Source organism: Bemisia tabaci, chromosome 3 (assembly GCF_918797505.1).
Source record: "Bemisia tabaci chromosome 3, PGI_BMITA_v3".
In the NCBI taxonomy this organism is placed as follows: Eukaryota; Metazoa; Arthropoda; class Insecta; order Hemiptera; family Aleyrodidae; genus Bemisia; species Bemisia tabaci.
This window is the reverse complement of record NC_092795.1, coordinates 14,036,337-14,059,229: the sequence shown is the minus strand read 5'-3', so window position 1 is coordinate 14,059,229 and position 22,893 is coordinate 14,036,337. Positions and strand designations below refer to the sequence as shown.

General features: G+C 37.9%; 1 protein-coding gene across 5 annotated transcripts; it reads right to left on the bottom strand.

Moving 5' to 3' along the window:
* Positions 1-543: 543 nt before the first annotated feature.
* Positions 544-16,330, bottom strand: LOC109038443 (uncharacterized). Of its 5 annotated transcripts, none has more exons than XM_072297826.1 (6): positions 16,196-16,330; positions 11,091-11,319; positions 10,304-10,430; positions 7,078-7,209; positions 6,128-6,206; positions 544-4,940 (listed from the first exon to the last, which is right to left on the bottom strand). In XM_072297826.1, the coding sequence occupies exons 2-6, from the start codon at positions 11,286-11,288 to the stop codon at positions 4,136-4,138; spliced, it is 1,341 nt and encodes a 446-aa protein (XP_072153927.1). In that variant the 5' UTR covers positions 11,289-11,319; positions 16,196-16,330; the 3' UTR covers positions 544-4,135. The 5 variants fall into 5 exon arrangements, with proteins under 5 accessions (XP_072153927.1, XP_072153924.1, XP_072153925.1 ...); XM_072297823.1 differs by having other exon boundaries at positions 16,076-16,200; XM_072297824.1 differs by lacking the exon at positions 16,196-16,330 and adding an exon at positions 13,690-13,847.
* Between the last annotated feature and the right edge of the window lie 6,563 nt (positions 16,331-22,893).

Below are 22,893 nucleotides of genomic sequence, written 5' to 3'. Positions count from 1 at the left end.
ATATCTTTCAAACTGTAAATTTTGAACATGCGGTGGCAAAAGGTTGGTCTGGAAAATAAAGCGTTACTTGATAATTTGCTGACCAAAAATGGAAAGAAAAACAATGTATGCTTACTTTTCAAAACCCCTTTTTTTAGACTCACTTATTTTTTGAGATATAGTTATTCTAGAATTACTGATAATCCAAAATAGCTTTTGCGGCTTTTTTTTGTTTTTAAAGAAGAAAAGGAAATAATGAACACACACACACATTTACTAGGTGATCCAATAATCTATGACATTTTAAGAGGAACGATAATCCTTCGCCAAAATCAGGAAATCTCTTTCCTCAGGAGCTGATGAAAGTCTAGAGTAAAAAGCTTGAAGCTTGAGTGCATCTGAAAATACTTGAAGTGCGAAGTTCTGGAGGCAGGATTTTTCTTCTAAATGTTTCAAATCTCAAGCTTGTTTCATTGATGGGATACGATTTTTTTTTATTTATTTTCAGTTTTAGAAAGCAGAGTGAGAGATCAATCATAAGTTTTTTTAAAAAATTTCCAAATCCTGGTTCCATTAGTAGAGTTTAGCTACAATTGCCCCTCAGAAAAGTAAAATGACAAAACATAAATTTTCAGGTGAGAAACTTTTCAAGGAGTGAAAGAAAAACGTTGCAAGTTTACACTAAATATACAGTTAATGCAACCTAATATTTACAGTTACATGAAATGTGAGAAACATGCAATTGCTAGGTTGCCATTTACAAAGTAAGACTTAGGAATAGAATAGTGAAAAATACACACATCGATGGAAAAATACCTAGCCACGGATCTCGATTGCGACGTTTAAGAATGTTTTCTCATAGTTTTAATGTTTTCAAGATAATATATACTGCTTGGCATGTTTTTTCCGCGAATCCTCAGAGAATATATTGTGATCTTGTGAAGAGAACGAAGGAAAATGAAACGAAGTTCTAGGAAAAAAACATTATCAGGTCTTTAAGAAAATGCAAATGTGACTGAAGATTTACAACGCCACCGGTGCAAACTGAGATGAGTGGTTTAGTACATGCACCATCGATGTTTATAAACACATTTTGTGGTAAGGAATTTATTACGTCTGGCTCATTATATATACCTAGAAACAATTGATGTGCCATTTGATTCCCTGTGCATTAATTAATTTTACTGATGAACCAGAAATAGCAGTTCTCTACTGTAAAATGTAGTCCATTCACAAAATAAATGAACATATTACTCGAATGGACAGTTTGTATCTTGTCATTTCTCTGACGTAAAAACGACTCAATAGACTGACTTAGTGGCTACGCAATTCGATATATTATCAAACCCTTGGTTCAAATGCAAACATACATAGCGACGGTGAAACTACCAAACCACGTATCTCGTTTGCGGTGTTTAAAAATCTACGCTCTTATTTTATTTTTTTGAAGTAGACCAAATCAATATCATTCCTTGAAATTTTCACAGAATTTTTTCCGCACGAAGAGGAAAAATCACAGAAATTTTCAAGACTGGACGTTAAGTAGTTTTTCATTTAAAAAATAAAGTATGACAGGAAGTCTGCGACGTCGCAAACCGAGATACGTGGTTTGGTAGTTTCACCGTCGATAGAACTTTGCTTATGATTAGCGCCATTTCGCACTCATTCCCGCCCTTTGCACCATAGTGGTAAAATGCGTCCAAGTGTTTCTTACAATCGAAAGTTCTCGTATTTAATGAGTCTTTGATTGATTCAAGACCGGTCAATGACTGAATTTTAATAAAATGACACAATTAACTCATGAGGAATTTGCACATGACGTTATGTTAGTTTGTTTTGGTTCGAACCAAGAGCTCGATATTACATCGAATGACGCAGTCACTAAATCAGTCTATTTCAATATGAGCCCTGGAAAGCATAAAGTCACATGGATATCAGGGGTCATCACAATTATTTGTACTACTCCCTTACGTCTGACTAGTAACGATCTGCTAATCAGGAAACTTTAAGGTAGAACTTCATATACGTATCTTAAAATTTTCTAAAACTGTCACATGTTTTGCTTAGCACTCCTCACTACAGTGGCAAATGACGAGAATTTTTCTGCTCATAAGTACAGTATGTGAGCCATAAGGGCTAATATTTCTACGAGGAGAATATATGCTGACCATCAGTCATCAGCATGTCTACTTTGATCGGAATTGGTTCGGAATTCGATCGTCTATCCAGGGCTTTAGAAGGCTTCCAATCATTGCTTCAATATGAACTCACCACACAACGGTCAAAAGCTCGAAGAAAGTTTGGTAACTTGCAACACGTTAGTACAGTCACGAACGTTTCTTGTATTTTCTTTCTTTTTTATGAGCTAAGTTCGAGTTAGCGGTGCTCAACATTTTGACAATTAGATGTATTTCTATCAAATGGAGCTATGTGCATGAAGAGTTAGTTAGTTATTATAATTTTGAGACATGAGCCCTGAGACTCATAAGAATACATTCATAACAGGGCTCACTACTCACGTCATAATGCACATAGTTTCGTTTGACAGAAATACGTCCAATTGACTACTTGTCACGATTTTTCTCACCTTTTTCCTTTTCTTTTTTTTTCAACGTAAGGGAGAATAGGCAAGTCAGCTCGGCCTCACATGATTTATAAACGACAGAGGGGAGGGTTGGAAGTCCTTTATAAGTGCCAACGACGGAGAGTAAGAAGTCTAAAAACTCAGGAGGAAATGCCGTAAATAATTTGTGGGCTGCTCATCTTGAACCCTCATTTGCATAGCTATGGGTCGTTTACGCTTGCTGCAGAATATTGTTTTATGGTTTAAAATTATGGAATGATAAAAAATTAGTAGACTGGTGCCAAGCTCTAACGATTGCTCCAGAGATCTAGATTTGCTCCAAGTTTTTACATTCAATTTTATAATAGATTTGAAAAATGCAAATGATTGCTGTTACCCATCGCAGCATTGCTCATACCATTCTTTACTTCCACCTGGATTTTATCGATGATATTAAGAGCAAGCAGTGAGACTTTTCGCATCATTGATTAAAAAAATTAATGGAGAAAGAATGATTTGTGCTATACCTCGATATGTAACAACAATCACTACATTTTTTGAAGGACGATGCCGTTTGTCAGAATTATTGAAACCGGGCGTTTTGAGTTCGGATTTAATGCATTATTTGGAGAAATCAGAGTCAAATGGTCTTATTTGCGTTAAAACGTATTGCTAACAAGTTCCACGTTAGTAGCATGCTGAGAAAGAACGTAGAAACGTTAGAACATTTACTTTGAATTAAAAATAAAATTTTAGAAAAGTATTAACAAATGATGCCCTACAAAATGGGGGAAAATCTTGAAAACAAAATAATTCATCGTCATTAAAATGTTGCAGCGCAACTAAAGGACTTTGGCTCTCACTCCATATTTTTTACTGATCAATCAGTTTTACGATTAACCTGCAACCTGTTAAAATGACCCATTGTGTTTTTGATATTGTATTTATTGAAGATATTTTGACAGCTTATCTACCATCAAATTTTGACGGGCCGCAGTATTTTGTTCAAAGTAAGATCAGAATGGAGTGCCACCATTCATCATTCCCTGCCACAGGAAACATTTTTGCCAAGCTTTCATTTTAAAATGAAGCAAATTAATGAGTTTAAGACTGATGACTCCCGACACTTTGATGCTACTTTGATCGGAATTGGTTCGGGAATTTGATCGCCTATCCAGGGCTTATAAGTTCTTCCTAAAGCAGGGGCGCGGCGCGGCGTGGCAAGAACTTTTTCTTGGTGGTGGGAGTAATCCGCGGTTAAAAAATTCTCACAGGAGGAAAAAGGTGGACTCAAAAGATTAACAAATGTTTAAAATCACGGAAAATGACGTCTTTTCAGACCCTCCTGTAGCTACGCTGTGATCACTGGCCTGAAGGCCCTTCCTTTTTCGCGAGGCACCGGAAAGGTAATTCGAGACCCTTACTTCCCCAAAGCGCTATAACATAATTTATTAATGGCACCTTCTATTTCTTTTGGAAGGTCACCATCTCCTCCAACAGTCATGCCGAGCTATGTTTAAAAAAAACGATGTATCCCTCAGCCGACCATAGGGGGCACAAGAAGGTCAGATTTTCGATGAATGTGCTTTAGTGTCACCAAATGTAGCCAATCTCAATTTTGCTTGAATCCTCCACTGGCTGAGTTCGTCTTAAAACTGGTTTCTCACTACTTCTTTCATAGCGTGCTCTCACAGTGATGCGATTTTTAGCTGGTGAAATTGTTGACGTTGACTTGGGACTGCTTATTCTGAAGCAATTGCTTGCAGTGGTCCTGTTTTCATTCATAGAAATAATCGCCGAAGTTGATTTAGCACTAATTCGGTCATAACGTTCACTTACCGCGATGCTGTTTGCAGTTGGCCCCTTTGTCAGTGTAGACTTATCACTAGTTTCTTTAAATTTATCTCTTAAGGTGGTGCTACTTTCAGCCGTTGGAATAATAGTCGATGTTAATTTAGTGCTAATTCTTTCATAGCGTCCTCTTAAAGTGGTGCTGATTTCGGCTGGTGAATAAGTCGGCATTGATTCACTACTACTTTTTTTGAAGCTTCCTCTTAAATTAGTGCGATTTTGAGCTGGTAAAATTGTGGGTGTCGGCTTGTTATTACGTCTTCCGTAGTTACCTTTCAAAATGGTGCTTTTCTCAGTCAATGAAACTGTTGAGATTGACTTGGCTCCTCTCTTACCGGTACTTTTTTCATGTTGGAAAATCGTCGAGGTTGGCTTGACATTATTTTCGCCAATTTTCTCCCCTAAATTGGTGCTATTTTCAGCTGGTGAGTCCACCGAAAGTCGCTTTGGTGCGTCCACTAAGAAGAAGTTGCATGCGAACGGATCACCGAAGTTGTATTTTATTGCAAAGTTTTTTGACGAAAAGTAAGCTCTTGCAGGATCCGTCCTAAAATACAAGAATACAATTGATGTCTAATCCCAAATGAGGAGACATTATGGTAATTAAAAATATACATTTACACGCAGGGACATGATTCTTTGATGAAAATAAGCCAATAAGCATCTAGTAATTGTATATTTCCCATGAAATGCGCGCTCAGTGTTTGCCAAAGAGATGCCATGATGAGGATTATCAGAGTGAGTTGAATAAAATGGATGGGAACTCAGTATGAATGTATAGAACTTTACGAAAAAATTACGAGAGAGACATCTTTAAAGTTGTATGTGAATTGCTTTTTCTACAAGAACAGCTCAAAATTACTCCTATGACGTACACAGTGGTGATTTTTCAAAGTTGGCAAATCTGTTTTTCCTCCATTTAAATGTATGACAACAGGATTACATTTTGCAATAAGGAACCACTATTTCTGGCTCATTTCAGAAACAACATATGTGACATTAATTTCCCTATGAAGATACGTGCTTTCATGGAAGAGCCAGAGATAGTGGTTCCTTATTGCAAAATGTAATCCAACAATCGAACAATGTATTATGTTCAATTGTGTATGTGAACATTTGATTCTTCTCACCTAAAATCGATATTTTCAAAGGTCTGGTTACACGATCAAATTGAACCATCAAATTGGGCCTCCCATATATTGGTCGCATCCTCACCTTAGGTCTTTTTCCACCAATCAGAGCTTCAGTTGTATGGCTAAATTTGATCGTGTAACTGGACCTAATGATAATGGCTTTAAAGGTAGGAGAAAACAGTGTTGCCAACTTTCAGGAATCGTCTCCATTTGACTATTAAATGTTCATAATTTTACGGATGGGGGGGGGATCGGATCTCCCTTTGGAGTTGCCGCAGAGCCCTCATGAAGGGTGCTTTTTCATACGCCCTCCGCGAAAAATTCCAAATCCTGCCCATAAATGTCCCATAAGCGCAGTATCCTGTCCCGACTCCAGAATTAATTAAAGCCAAGACTTGACCAGGAGTGATAATTTTTCTAATCTAGTATTTACCTTTCATTAAATAAAAAGATACATTTCCAATGATATTCTATACGCAATGAATGGTGAAAAATATTTCTCGAATAAGGTGTTTAAAAATGTTAAAGGTTATTTTAAAAAAAAGCAACCCATGTTAGAGGGCTACGCGAAAAAATTCCGAGAAACAAGCTTAAAACTTACGTATACTGTAGTTTCCGCTCCTGAAAGTTGACTCTGCCTTGAGGTTGCTTATAGACTAAAAAAACCAGTCGATGTGTCCCTTTAAAAAAAGTAACAATGATAATAAATAGGTGTACTTCCAGATGAACGAATCAATCAATGATGCAAATGGCAGAGAACCTTTCAACATCAATTTTATTTCTATGAGATTTCGTTGAATAAACCATCTCAGTACCTAATTTATATTTCCCCGTAAACAAAGACAATGTATTGATTTCCCCTAAATTAGAATATATTTGAAAGCACATTTGACGAAATTTTCTGTCATCGCTTGGTTTTATCGATTTAAATTTCTCATGTACACTAATAAATAAAACATAATGAATCAAATAAATAAGGCAAATCCCTTAAAATTAAAAAAAAAGATATCATGGAAGCGTCATGTTTGAAAGTCCTTTCAAATTTGTCGCATTTTGTGCTCAAGAGCTTCAGTTTCAACGAAAATTAATCAATTAAAATGACGTGACATTTTCATAGATTTGGAAAATGACATTAGTCTTCATGGTATTGAAAAAAGTGTCGAAGTTTTTGTAATACCAAAATAATGTATAAAATTCCAACTTCCAGTTTCTTACATGTGACGATTTGATTGATATAGTTCTGTTGAGAAAAAAATCCATGCCTTAATTCATCCAATAATATCGATTGACATGCCTATTTTTTGGGTCTTTCAATAAAAAAGGTGCATAATGTATGAATACGACATGAGAGGTCAACAGTCTCACTTCTAGTTCTGTCATCGACTCATCGACCGTACAGGCGCAATATTGGATAATGGGTGACGCAATTTGATCAAAAAAGCTTAATCGGAATTTGAGCTTATTGCATAGGAATAAGAGCCCGAAGAATTGACTGCAAAAATATTTAAAAGTATCGCACATTGATTGCGGGCTTGGCTGAAAAATACTTGCCTTCTTCAGGATTAGGACGAATATAGGGAGCTAAGATTTCGCCTTGACTGATTGCTGGTCCCGGTATATTTCCCAACAAGAAGTGCAACCACTCCCTTTTTATCGGTGATTTTGGAGACGGTGCATCAAGATCTGTAATTTTACACCAAAAAAAAAGGAGAAGGAAAAAAAAATATAATCACCGACAAAAATTTAGAATAGTTCACATTTTAAAAAGCCAACTATATATTATAAGTACCGAATGAAAAAATATTGCATTTAGAGAGTGTCACAACACTTGAAGCATGATTCATCCATCCAAATCTGCATTGTGAGGCTAGGTAACCTTGGATCTCCATTGCAACGTTGAAAGTTTCCAAATAAATATTTTTATGCGGAAGAATTAACCTTTTATAATCCGTTATTTGACGTATACTTGTTAATGGTAGTTTGGAAAAATATATCATACTCTTATAACTAATTATCATAAGGGTTTTGCGTAATGCATAACACCTGAGGCTCTATGCGCTTTGGTGAAGTGTGAAGTTGTCTAGGAGCGGAGCCCTCTAGTTCTTCATAAAAAGGGTTGGTCTTCTTTTAAACTACCAAAAACATATTTAAACACCGCAATCAATAAATAGTGTTACGTACAGGCTCGGACTGGCCATAAGACCAATCTGCCATTGGCAGATACGCCCCCTTGGCACGCCAAACACGCGCCTCTCTGACAGATAGCAAAATAAGAAGAGAGAAAAAATTACGACCGAGAATATATGCGGAAAATTTCTTAAATGAACGGAAGAAGATAGAGTTAGGAGCGAAGAGAGGTACTTTTACGCATAGTGGTGAACAGAGGTCAAAGAACTACTTTCTGAAGCGGAAACACTTTTCTGTGAAATTGTCACCTTTTTGTTGACATACAGGCGCTTTATCCCCCTCCTTCATTCTCTATGTGTAACTCCCTTAGAAACGATAGCCGATTCGATTTTTAGACATACGCACACTTTATAGACATCATAAGAGACCTTTAAACATATTTCTTCCTTTTCAAAATGACTATTGATTTGGACATATCATAACATATCTCGGGCAAACTTAACCTTAATTCATTTCGAAATTCAAAAGTAAGAGACATCTAAAGTGTAAACGCGATGATGCAAGATGGCGTGAGTCGTGAACTCGCAATGCTCTGCTCTAGTTTAAAGCAACATTACAAATAAGACAAATGGAAACAAACACAACATGTAAATAGAGCGAGGGAAAGGATGCGCGTTAACGACGGCGCAGAGATACAACTATTCGTACTTGATGGACGTCCGTGCTGCATCGGAAAAATTGAAGGCGCGATGACGCGAAGCGTGAGTTCTCAATGCTCTGCTATGTGCTGCCAATGAGATGTCGCTCATCTTCGGGAGAAAAGTTAAAAAAGAGGCCCGAACACATCTCTTCTACCTTCGGCTGTGTTATTCACGTAGTGCTTGAAGCACCATTACGAATAAGACAAACGCAAGCAAATACAAAATGGAAATAAAGCGAGGGAAAGGATGCGCGTCAACAACGGCGCAGAGATACAACTATTCGTACTTGATGGACGTCCGTGCTGCATCGGAAAAATTAAAGGCGCGAAGACGCGAAGTTCTCAATGCTCTACTATATGCTGCCAATGAGGTGTCGCTCAGATTCGGGAGAAAAGTTAAAAAAGAGGCCCGAATACGTCTCTTCTACCTTCGGCTGCATTGATACTCGTTCTTTCTTCTTTTTTCAAGTTCTTGTCTGATTCTTTTTTAGGATGGATTTATAGACCCACGTCTTAAGCTCGTGGAAACCGCAGCACTGACACGGTTCTTGTGGAAAAAACGGTGCTTGAATGCGTCCAGTGGCTTTAATTTTTTTGTTTTCTTTAATTTCAGAAGTCTGTCGGTCATTTCAATACGTCCAATTTTACAATTTTTACTCTGTACGATTAATAAACTTTGAACCTGAAAATAGCGTAAACTTGTGCTGCTTTGCCAAAATTTTCTGAACCCCTCTCCACGAAGGGGATGCCCCATCAGAAAATATCACATCACGCCCTTTTAACCAGTCAAGGGTTTACGCCCTCAGTCGCGAGCCAGTTCGATCCTGGTTACCTACATAGTTTTATGATCGCAAATATAATACGTTCAGCCACAGGTTCAGACAAATGAGTATTCTTTTTTATATACGAATCTATTAGCTGTTTAATTATACTTCATTTTGCAACAACGGACTACAATGTCTGGCTCATCCAAAAAAGCACCTACCTGCGTACAGAGTAATTATTGGCACATGTTTCTTCTCTAAAATAAGCCAGAATGATTGGCTCGTAATGGACCACTAGACAAGGTACGAATTTAAGCATTCTGATACATGTATCTTAACCAAAATTTCACGTAGAACACGATTCGCGCAACGAAAATTACTGAAACCAACTCCTAACGAAGCTATTAACATTTTTATTTCACATTGGTTACGAGGAATTTGAACTGCCCGCTCACAAGAAACTCAAAGCTCTACGTAAGTCAAATCACGCACTACAACGGTTTCAGCAATCTTCTCAATCGAGCAATGTTCATTTCCCACCATGTGTTTTTCAAACTATAAGTAATTTGCTATAGCTGAGCCAAAGTGTCAAGATTGAGGTTGCCAGATTTTTTCATCGCAGAGACGTTCATGATAACGTTTACGAGCGATGTGAATCACGTAGAGCATTGAGTTTTCATGAGCGCGTGCTTTGAATTCACGCACCAAGAATCATTAATATCTTCGGAGGGAGTTGATTTCGGTAATATTCGTTGTGCGCATCGTGTTTTACGTGAAATTTTGGTAAAGAAACGTGTATCAGAATGCTGAAATTCGTACTTTGTCTAGTGGTCCATTGCAAAATAAGGTTTATTTATCTACCACTATTTATGGTTCATTTTAGAAACAAGCATGTGCTACTAAATGCTCTATGCAGGCGGTACGTGATTTCTTGGATTAGAGATGAAATCGTGGTTTTTAATGCAAAATGAAATGCAATTAGAATCTGCGGCAGCTGACTCATAAAAAAATGGGCACCTATTGAGTTTTGAGGCAACAGGTTAAATGAGAGGAGACGGAGGGGTATGAGAAAAGAACTTTTAAAAGTCTTTCTCACCGTATTTCTCATAGAAGCAGAATTTCACAAACATTTTGCATGATTTCATCTCTTATTTAATTACGAACATATGTTTGAGGGCAATATTACCTACTAGCAGAAGTGTGTAAAATTGGCTTCCTTCAAAAGGCCAAAGGATGGCATATGGATTGCTTTTCAAAAATTGAGCTTCGATTTTATTTCCGAAATTAGGAGAGTGACCGAATGAATATGTGGCCTGTAACAAACAAAAATACTTTTAAAACGGAGGTATATATTTTCTCACTTTTTCACATATAGACTGTTAAAGGAAGATAATAGCGATAGTGCAACGTATTTCGTTAAAGTCTACATGAGAGTCTCACCAGGATATGAGGAGGCACAGTAAAATTATCCAAAATTCCATCATGTGGCGATTTAGCGGTTTTGTCCTCAGGGCGGCAGCGGCACTCTCAATTAAAACGTTTAAAAAAGGCCTTATGAAATATTTGTTTTAGTGGTCAAAAGTCTCGCCGAAATTCTGTAACTTGTTTTTCTCTGGCGTGGGAATTTTTCAATAGACTTACGTCATGCTGTTCCTGCGTTATTCATTAATATGCAGACCTAGGTAAATTCATGCATCGGGTATCTTTAGTAACGGAATAAAGCATTGGAGACAATCAGACGATTAGTATAAATATGTATTTAAAAATTTTACCTCACTAATACAGAAGTTCAGAAAATACCTCAAATTCTTTCGATCTATTTCAAATTGTATGGTTTCTAATATTGGCCATTCGTCAAAATAATTTGGGTACCACTTAAAATACTTACGTAGTTATGTCGCAGCAAGCAGGAACGGTTAGACCTTTTAAACAAGATTTTTCTTAAGTCATTTTTGACGGAATTATCAACGAACCTTGATAACATGCGGAGGAGGTTTTTTCAATAAATCTGGAATGATTCCAAATTTTACTAAGGAAGTATTAATATCACTCGCTTTCCTGTTGGAAATTTTAGCCACGCTTGGTCTCAATAGAGTCAGAAAAATTATCGTAGCTGTAAGGTAACTTTCAGTGGACCCTATTGACACTGAGATAGTCGTGTGTTTGGCCATGATCAAATAAAATAAATTGCAGAGGGTAGATCTGAAAAAATATAAAAAAGAACTTGTATCAGTGATTAATGGCAGGGGTAATTAATGGGGTTTTGGATTCTTGTTAATCAGGGTTAATTAAAAATATAAAGGAAGTTTAAACAAGCAGGAAAGTCCAACACGAGGTGCTCCTACTTTAATCGACGATTTATGGGAGGAAAAGGAAGTTTAATCGATGAGTGACAACTTGAACTTTTTAATAGAGGGAAGCTATGAATTATATGGTTCTGAAAGGAAAACAAATTATTTTCTCTTGGTTCTTAAATTCAGGGATTTGATGAGTAAACCCTGTTTAATAACAATTCTGGGCCTAACACAATATGGATATAAAGCAAGAGAAACGACCGCGCGTTGACGACGGCGCAGAGATACAACTATTCGTGCTTGATGGATGTTCGTGTGGTATCAGCGAGATTGAAGGCGCGATGGCGCGAGGCTCCTAAGTGCTCCGCTCCTTATTGCTGCTAGTGAGTTGTCGCTCAGGTTCTTGAGAAAAGTTAAAAACGAGGCTCGATTACATCTCTCCTATTTTTTGCTTTGTTGCGCACGTAGCCCTTGAAGACCCGTTACAAGTAAGACAAACAGAACTAACGCAATATGGAAATACGAGGTCTCTTAGATTAGAAACCGGATTTTGGTCATAACTAGCCCACAATGCGTCCAAATTACGTTTTCTTGAGCTTTTCTGATAGCTGGAAATATACTTAAGAACGCTACGTTCACAGATTTTGTTTATTTTGATCAGTGTTTATTCTGTGTCATCTTGAATACGAGTAAGTCAGGTGCGTTTTGCGATTTTCATCATGCGATCACTGATAGAGCAAAGATTCAACATTAAATTTTGTTTTAAACTCGGTATACCTTGTACCAAAACTTTTGGTATACGCTAAGTAAAGTTTACCATGATCATTGTATGAGATGTTCCCACTGTTTTGAATGAGTTAAACGATTCAAAACTGGTCAGGAGTTCGTCAAAGATGAGGAGCATGGGAATCGACCCTCAACGGCAACTGACATTTGTCACGTGGAAGAAATGCGGGCAAAAGTGCTCGAAAACGGTCGTTTCGAGCTTGTTGAACAGAGTAATATTTCTGAAGGCTCTGTACATACAATTTTGATAGAATATGTAGACACGCATCGAGTTTCAGGTACACTTGCCCCTTGATTGTTGTCCGTTGAACGAAAATCCAACCAAATGTCAATTTCCCTTTAGCTGCTTGAACGTTCTAACAGTGATCCTACATTTTTGGATAGGATAATTTTCGGTGACAATATTTTAGTGTACGGCTACGATATGGAGACGAAACTCCAATCGTCCTTGTGGGTTGAAAAATGTAGTGCAAGACCGAAAAAAGAGAGACAAGTTCGGTGAAACATAAAAATCGCAAAACACCCTTGAGGTTGCCTTACTTCAAGCCACATACCAACGAAGCTCATTAGGATTTTTCAAACTTGTGAACGTAGCGTTCTTAAGTATATTTCCAGCTATCAGAAAAGCTCAAGAAAACGTAATTTGGACGCATTGTGGGCTAGTTATGACCAAAATCCGGTTTCTAATCTAACAGACCTCGTAAAGCATGGGAAACTACGCGCGTCAACGACGGCGCAGAGATACAACTATTCGTACTCGATGAATGCCCGTGTTGCATCTCCAAAATTGATGGCGCGATGGAAAATTCATTCTAAAGAGAAAATACAACTACATCCCCGCCACGGAGAGGCCTTAAATATAACCCAAGATGCAATGGAGCATTCATCATGCATCAGCCGCGAAGTTAGGCAATCAGACCATGAAACACGATATATGCATACCACGCTTGAATCTCGAACTTTATTAAGAAATAAAAAAATTAATATATTGTTAACGTTTAGAAGTTAAAATAAATACATTTTTAGATTAATTATAAATCAGTAACCAGTTATCAGTGTAATGGCTCGAGGATCCAGAACAACAAACCACAAGAGAACAATACGAATCGCTGTCCGATCGGGCCTCCGAGGCCCATCCGGATCGAGCTTCCAGTGGCGTGGCGTGCTTTGCGATATATCGATTGATCGGCCATTTAAACCTATGGAAAAGTATCGATAAACAGGGTGTTCGCAGCGAACACCTTAATAATCGATTATTTACCACAGCTTCAAATGGGGAAAAATCGATAGATCGCGAAGCACGCCACGCCACTGCTTCCTAGGCTCGATCGGAGAGGACGGTAAAAGGACTCAAGGGTAAGAAAAAAGAGAAGCCACTGATTTAGGGGGTCGCGGTGGCCCGCTAGCCACCCCCGCACACTCCGTCACATCACGGTAAGATTACTGATTTAAACATCCATCCCCAAAAGGAGTGAAAACTGAGAAAACTTACATTGTCTGGTTTTCAGGGGACGGTCTTCAGCTTACTGAATAGGGACTACCAATCAAGCGTCGTCCACTCCCCCTCTACCAGAGGCGCTGCTCTGGTGAGCGGAGAGCGGACGGAACCTGCCGGCGCGGCGGCTTTGATTTTAGCTGTTTGGCCTGTTACATCAGTTCTAGAATTCTTGCATAATTTTTGACTCATATCTAAACGGCACCCCCCCCCCCCCCAACCTGATAAAGAAAGGAGGCCTCTTCAGTGACGCTTAAAGGAAAGTTTTAAAAAACTCAGTGGGCATGGTTTTTAAGTTAACTTTTAATTCTTGAATTTCAGTGGAATGGCTATTTTTGTGCCAAGAATTTTGTTCTAAAAATTTGAAAAAGGTAGATACCCTTGGATTCTAGAATACTCTAAAATGAAATTTTTAAATTTTCCTATTTTTCTCACTATTTCCATAACTTATATATCATTCTTTTTCTGGCATCCCAAAGTATATTATTTTGTTTCCCTTTACTCCGAAAATGTATGAAACCATCTCTTGACTGCTTAAAATGTTATACTAAAACCGACCCCGGGTGTTATATAGTCATAGCCAAAAGATGTTTATGAAAATATTGAAATATTGAATATATTGAAATGAGAAATTATACTTCACTGTAAATCGAACGTAGGCCCCTTCATTTATGAGTGATGCAACAGTCATGACGTGTAAGAAGGTATGTTTAGCCCTTGCAGGAGCCTATTTGCATTTTTATCAAAAGTAAAAAAAAAATAGTCAGTATGGATTGATCTAAGCCTTCTATGTGCTCCAAAACAATATGAAATATTTTGTCGCACAAAGTCCAATATTTTTCGATTCAGGTCCTACAAACGCTTTTAAAAGAGCATGAAAAAAATACTCAATCGGCTGGCTAAAGCCCAGTATTTTTCTTGAGAATAGTCTCCTCCTTCAATGAGAGATGCAACAATTGCGACATTTGTGTGTGAAAAGCCCTTGCAGAAGCCTTTTCATTCCACTCAGCTAAATTTTGAAGAATCACTGACTTGTCCCACCCATGATGACCTTGTCTGTCCTTTTCTCCCTCATTTCATCTGTCTCTCTCTTAGTTTCTCATGACATGTATTTTAAGGCCTCAAGCCAATGCTTGCATACAATCAGACACACCATCTCACTTCTTTAATATCTTTTTTATCAGTGTAACGGATGGCTGATGAAATGAAGCCTAAAAGTTGCTCTCTCTGGCCCTGTGTGGCAACGTACTTCACTTCGCGTTTACCACCTCAGCTATGACTATCTGTCAATTCTTAAGATCTCGCAAGTCACTTTAGTATATTTTACCAAGTGCAGAATTTCCATCCAATGTAATTCGGTGACGTGAATAAAGTGTTCATCTTGTTTATCCAACAACTTCCAAGTGTTCCAAAACCGTTTAATCGAAGACATAAACTTAATTTTTGCTCTCCCATGAACTTCGCTATTTCTTGAGCGCGTTTGAGGATTTATTTAGATGTTTTCAGTCCGTCTAAAACTCAACCGACCCGCTTACCGTGACATGGTCAAACGTAACAAATCCTCCTAACGTGACAGGAGCCATCTCTACTTTTTGGAAATGTGTAGCTCAATCAGGACTGATGTCCGAGACGAACCCTCTGTACCAAGTCCAGACCTCAGTCCCTCTTACCTCGGAGATGGATATCCATCATCCACCTCTGAGGTGACTGGTGCTACACTTAGGTAAGTCTCCCTCCTGACATCAGAGATTCTTACGTTCAGAAACACCGATCACTTACGTAAGTCCTTCTCATGACCTCAGTGCGGCTTACCTCAGTGCGGCTTACCTCAGTGCTGACCTCTTACCTAAGTGTTGTGTCAAGTCCTCAACACTTACCTCAGAGCAAATTTCACTGACGTCAGAGCAAATTTTATTAATGTCACAGCAAATTTCACTGACATCAGAGCAATCTGCCACTGACCTGACACTTGCCATTTTTCCCAGGGTTTTTCTCACTATTTTCATAACTTATATGCATCATTCTTTTTATGGCATTCCAAAATGTATTATTTTGTTTCCCTTTATTTCAAAACTGTATGGACTGTATGGTTGTAAAACTGTATGTACCAAAAGTGTATGGTATCTCAGATCAGTAGATTGATTATTTTAGATGAAATTCCTGCCTGCGTTATATTTTACATCAGTAATTTATGATTTCCTCTTTAAGTTTGGAATCTTGATAAAAAGTCTATACAGCTTGACCGCTTAAAATGTTATACTAAGAACATCCCTGGGTGTTCCACATTCATAGCCAACAGATGTTTTGAAGCCGAATGCATCTGAAATGCTACTCTTACATTATGAGCCTCATAAAACAAGAATTGAGAATAAAATATACTCACTTATTATAATAATAGAGTTTAAAATTTGACTTTCTAAGTGGGCTGTAGGGCAAAAGAGAGTGTCTGGAACAAAGTAGGAAGTAAATGGATGAAATTGTACAAAAAATCATTCAAGCATACCTGTATTAATATTCAATTATTGCCAATATTATTAGTTCAATGGAAAACACGTATTACGAGAACAAACTGCACAAATTATTTGCATAATATTCACTGTTTCGCGGTCGAATGCGGTCACACGTGATGAGGCACGGTTATGAAGGCGTTTTGTTGAGAACCTCTTGCTTATCTCAGATCAGTAGATTGATTATTTTAGATGAAATTCCTGCCTGCGTTATATTTTACATCAGTAATTAATGATTTCCTCTTTAAGTTTGGAATCTTGATAAAAAGTCTTTCCTCTTGGATAAATATGAGCACAGTGAACACCAACAATGTATTGCAGCACAAGTTTATGGATGCGCTCATTGCGCTTGGACTTTAATCGGTCACTTCAGAATGTTGTCACTCAATTTTCTCAACTATTGAACATTTGAATGTAATCAATTCGTCTCATCGTCAAATATCATATACCACTCGCTCTTACGCCTGGCTGCGTCTGTTCCTCTCAGAAAACAATTTAAGAATATATAATGTGAGGTTACCAAATTTGTTATTTTTATGCGGACACTGGTTTTTTTTGGACACACCCGCGAAGATTTTTGTGTGATGAATCCCTTGATTTTTCAGAAATCAGCATTCAAAAGTGACTCACGGGTTATCTCCGGACATAGGTTCCACTGAATATCACTTACAACTAATCCGTGCTGAAACGTCAATTACTGCGTGAAGTATGTATCAGCTTATTACTCGTTCAGTATTCACTTTATAAAGCGTTCGCTCAACATGCTACTTTAACGACACATCACTTGACTTTCTCGATGTCTCCGAATGGATCCTCATCTTCATCTTTTCAATTGAAGCACAGATCCTATTCGATAGTGGTTCGGTGTATCGTTTCGTTCAAAACAATAGAACACAACCTCAAACAAAAATTTTAGGATTTCATTTGGAAAAAGCTGAAAATGAGAAATTTCCTAAAAATTTCACTTTTCATTGCCATTTGATACTTGAAAGAATAAAAATTGGATCACAAAAGACCCGTCACCTTAGATTTGTAAATTGACTTTTGAGGCTATGTTTACACATTGAACCAATCGATATCGATACAATATCACCTGTTTGATGTATCGAATACGATCTACTACCATTTGAGTTGTGCATTAAAAGGAGGTATTAAGGAACATTTGGTGTTTCGTAATAATCTATCGTAAGAAACATGTTTCCTATGAGTTTCTGTTCTGGCGCACTTTAACAGAAAAAGTCTACGTTTAAATCAAAAGATTTTTATAAAGCCGTATATGCAGTAGTTTGAGACTGGTAAACTTGTGCCAAAATTGGACGCATATAGAATTATTATTAGAATTATTTAAAAGAGGCTGACACCTTGAAGAGAGTGGTAAGAGACTGAAGCAAAAATCACCCACGACTTTATTTTAATGTCAAAAATCAGGTAGGGATTTTAAAATCTTAGAGAGACAGTCTCACTGGAAAAAAAGGTCGTGTGAACTGAGCGGTCGATGTTCCATACCATCTCAACTATTTTATTTGTCAAAACCGAGTACGGTTCGATGGGAACGTTCATAAATTAAGCAAACCCCCCTTAATTATTACGTAATGCACGACGGACCCCCTCTCCTTACGATCCCAAAAATTGGTGAAAACTGTTGGATAAAATTTGATGTATTTTCTCTGATAGTGTGACAAATAACTTAGAAGAACCATGGATAGTAAATTTTGCATGGATATTTTGTATTTTCATCATTGGAGAGGGGCACATTACGGTGGCACTGACCCCCTACCCCCTTACAACGCAGCGTATAGCAGCCCCCCCCCTCCCACAGCGTTACGTAATTCATGAACATTCCTTATGGCCGAACTTCGTTCGTCAGTGCACCTTACCACCGAAATCAGGCTGCACGAACCGCAAGTTCGGGTTGACGAACCGAATATTTGGGATCATGTAAAACACGAGCATTCGGTTCAAATGACCGAGCTGATTTTTTTAGTGACTTTCACGTGGTGTTATCGTCACAAATCACCCAATTCCATCAGCATGGAAGTTTCAGAAAAAACCCATATCTGCGCCAGACTATTGATGAATTATTTCTTTTGACCGCTCGAACCGTCACTTAAAGCAGCGCTGGAGCATCAAAATTCACCAAAAGTGGCCTCAGAGTTTCATGGCAACACTAAATCTACTCCTGTATGGACCCTCTAAAATCAATCAAAGAATACAAACTATTCGTCGCAATTACATGGGTTGAAAGTAAAATTGTCTCTTGCGGCATCTCACGCTTGATATACAATAGTATAAATTTACGACGATGGGACTATGTTTCTCGAATGAAGTAAAAAAATCGCCTACGCAAAAATTCACCTCTTAGTGGTGGAATATTGGACCAATTTTTTCCGGCATTCTTCTCAAATTTTTCACGATTTTCCCTTACAGATTTGAGTAAATAATTCGGCGGAGGGTAACCGTTCCAGCCAGTATACATTACTATCCTTACATCGGCAGCAAACATGATGGCTAGATATGCGAATAATACCAAAAACACAAATAAAAATTTATCGAGAAAAAAAGTCCGCTTCGACGAGCAGAAGAATGTTAGAGTTGAAGTCGAATCACACTCTCGATCCACCTATCTGGAGTATGACGTTACCGGCGCCTACAAGAAGCTTTCCATGGAAGATTTTCCGTGCATCTGTAACCGCAAAAAATCGGGGGTTTATTGTGGCTACTGTAAATCTTTTACACCGGATGTTGGTATAAGGCAAACATGCCCTCAACACCCTCTCACTCTCAAGCTTATGGATTTGGTGGAGTGTCCCAAGTGCTCTAGAGATGCGGACCTTCAAGAACTCCCTGCCGAGGAGAATGCGTGAGTAGTATACAAATGGGCACTCTGACGACTTTGCAACCTGGGGTCAACGACCGCACCCGCAAAGCTCAAAAACATTATCCAGACGCCGATTTGAAACATTTTTTTTCGAAAATCGGATTTTTACATAGCATACCTCTTTTTTCTTCATCACTACCTATATTTCTATGTGAATCTATTTTTGAAGTCAAAATGTCGATTTATCAAAGGCTTGCATTGATGAATCAAAATTTCTTAGGATATACACACAAAAAAATCGCTTTTCCGGACAAAGTATCGCAAGAAACGATATTTTAAATCGATATCTTAATTTTTTAACCACAAAAATCGATTCCTTGACTCAAATTATCTATTAAAACACATAGGGTACTTGTCAATTGTGTCTTTTCTATCATCCAGAAATTATCTTAGAAAAAAAAAACACGGTAAAAACGAAAATTTGAGATTTTGGAAGTTCGAACCTCATGTTTTCGATGAATTTGTTGTCTTATGGAGCCAGGATTTTTTCCTCGTCATTTGATGCCAAAAGGCAACTCACCTTCACTAGGTATCCGTTGTCAGATTTCAAAAAAAATGTTTTTTCGAATGATGAGTCATGAAACGCGATCGCTGCGACGCCGAGGATCCCGGCATTCCGGCCATCATCTAGTACTTACCCTAACTGAAGAATGGTCAGTGTACGCTGCTTTAAGGGTAAGTGCCTTGTGTAAAAAAGTTTACGTGAGCACTAGTTTACTTATGCATTAAAACTTTTGCCTATATATCACAAATTAATAGAATTTGATACAGTTAATGTTAAAAATTACTAAATTTTTCTCAAAAATCGAATGAAAAATCGATATATCGATTAAATACAACGATATATCGTTTTGAAAACCAGTAAAATCGATTTCTCGTGAAAAAATACGTAGGAAAACATGTGCTTGATGATGCAATTGCGTGCTTGAGGGCACCTACACCGACCCGAATGAGAAAAAACCTGATTTTTTTAGGTATTTTAATGATGCAAATATTCGAAGGGCTTGAGCGCCATGTTCCCGTTGGAATTACGGCTGCGGACAATTTTTCCCGTAATCTACATGCAATTTGGCCACCTTTTTTCCCTATCCGGATTGTATAGCGCTCAAGTCGGGAATTTCGATCACCCCTATTGTACAGTAACCTCCGATAAGCCACTTAATGAGGATATTATTTTAGAATCACAAGTGAAAGGATGACAGGAGAAATAAATTAAAACTGTCGACCCATAGTTCTATGTTTACTTAAAAAAACACATTTTTTAATGAGACTAATTTAGGTCACCACCTTTTCATACTTTGTTGACTTACTTTTAACAAAATGATTTTAATTGGTCGCACACACAAGCAATTATCACGTTGAGCTTGTCGTCACTTGTTACTTTAGAAAGTAGTTTATAAGTGAGGTTCTGACAGAATTTACAAGCTTGCCGTCGAAATACTTGATGCAGTGGTCAATGCGCATTCGAGTTTCCTCACCCCCAAGATACTTGTAGGAATGATTCTTTAGAGCAACGCGGATGATGATTTCGTCCAATGGAAAACTAATGGCTTTAGCGTGATCTAAAAGTTTGTTATTGTATAAATTGTTCCCTCGGGAATCCTTTCGAGTTAAATGGTAGGCTTTACACGAACTTGCGTACTCGCGCACGTGGTTTATACACAATGTCACCCTATTTTTAGTTGCAGCTTGCTTGTGGCAGAATTTGCAGCTACCCGTAGACATGATATGTCAGAAAAAAGGTGAGATTTTGTTTTTATTTATACGGGTACTTACCTGGAGAGGTAGAGGGGGTTACTGTCGAGAGAAGGAACTGGTGACTAAGTTCATCGACGGCGAACGCTTGCGCAAAACACATGATTGTCGGCACATGGGGTGACGTTGAACTTGGGAGGGTCTCTGAACTGTTGAGGTAGGACGACCTTGTATGACGTAGATGTCTAGACTAATTAAACAATATTAGCGACGGTTTGATGTCATTGTAAAAGATTTATTATTGTGGTAGGTTATTTTTGGTGCTCTTACGAATTTCGGTCCGTTCGATTGGATCATAATTCTTCGGGTACTTACCTGGGAAGGTAGAGGGGGAAACTGTCCAGAGAAGGAGGTGATAATCATCGACGGCGAAACTCTTGCAAAAAAGGAAAGAAAAAAAACACATGTTTGTTTAGTCTCCGAAATAGAGTGCCAGAGTGTGGTAGTTCGGTCTGCGGCTCTTCCCAAATTTTTCCCTCTCGATGTAGAAAATGACACCGTCATCGGAAGCCTCCGTTTACCTACAATCCATCAAAGTAAACAACAGACTTCGCGTCCGAAAAGTTTGCCAAGATTCGGAAAAGTTCAAAAAATACTCCATCTGCAGATCTGGCATTTTCAGAGATCTTCCTTTCTCGGAAATTAGAAGGTAAGTGGGGGGATTTTTTTTTTCCAAATGCAAAATTTTACGTGAATCCTAATTTTCGCGATGAAGTGAGGCCAGTTTTACACATAAACCCACGCTTTCTAAGGCTCATGTACGAATCGATGTACGCCCTCACATCATAGGAGGGACGATTTATTTTCATACTTCGAAAAATAATGTATGGGTTTCTACAGAGATACGCTTAAAGTCGTGTTCATACTATTGCGCTTTGGGGTAGTTGACCTCAGGTTGCAAAGTCGTCAGAGTTCACGTAAAACATGATTTTCCCAATGAACTGAGCCCAGTTTTACACATAAACCCACGCTTTCTAAGGCTCATGTACGAATCGATGTACCCCCTTACGTTATAGGAGGGACGATTTATTTTCATACTTCGAAAAATACCTAATGAATGGGTTTCAGAACAGAGATACGCTTAAAGTTGTGAACATACTACTGCGCTTTGGGGTCGTTGACCCCAGGTTGCAAAGTCGTCAGACTTCTCATTTGTATACTACTTGCGTGACGCCCTCCTTAATAGGTTTTAAATCAATTTTAGCCCATCCTGATTTTCTCTAATTAGTAATTTTAAGATGTGACACCAATTGAATTTTATTTTTTCTTTAGTTTGTAAAAAAACCCAAGGAACTATCGCGAAATTCCATTTATTCTTGTTATTCTTGTTAGAGTTTTACACTATTGGCACACACTTTTGAATTAGTCTCAAATTATTCTACAGGATTTAAAGTAAGTAACTGCCTGTGATATGTTATCAACGAATGTTCTAATTCTTTCTGCAATACAATGTTTGTTTGACCGATTAACATCATTTAATCTATTATCTCCATAACTAATAAATAACACAATCATTTTTCATACACTCTGTTTATTCAAAACTTGTAGAAAATTTCATTAATCCATAGATACTTAAATTCTACAAGCAACTTTTAGCATGCGCAGTATGCAGCCAGAAAATAAAGCGCGAATTGCGGAAACGAAAAGCCGAAAATAAGTCTAAAATGTAAAATGAAATATTCTCCTCAAGGCGCTGAGTTGGATTAAGGTTGGTCAGGAAATTAAACAAATTGAGTGACAGAGCGTCGAGTATCACAAATAGATGAGGACACTCATATTAGAATCGTGATTTTGAGGTCCTATGCCATTGAAACCTTCAGTACACAAAGTCCATCAAGGAGCATTCGTATATTCATTCACATTATGATTGCTCTCTCCAAAATCCTTAAGACAGTGACTACAGTTCAACCACTGTACAAAAATTATTACATATGATATACTATCGCCACCAGCTTCGGACTGATTCTTACCCCCAGGCAATGGGCGTTACTAAGCGCCAACGTTCATGCTGTATCAAAATTGTTGTTTTATGTGCGAGAAATAGGAAATTGAACATTTTAA

Bases quoted from the DNA above. Each gene is read 5' to 3' on its own strand.
- LOC109038443 (XM_072297823.1), bottom strand. From the start codon at position 16,185: ATGATTTTTTGTACAATTTCATCCATTTACTTCCTACTTTGTTCCAGA. The intron at 7,210-10,303 runs GTAATATTGCCC...GTAAAATTACAG, and splicing joins TTACACACTTCTGCTAGTAG to ATCTTGATGCACCGTCTCCA. The intron at 6,207-7,077 runs GCAAGTATTTTT...CTTTTTTTAAAG, and splicing joins TCGTCCTAATCCTGAAGAAG to GGACACATCGACTGGTTTTT.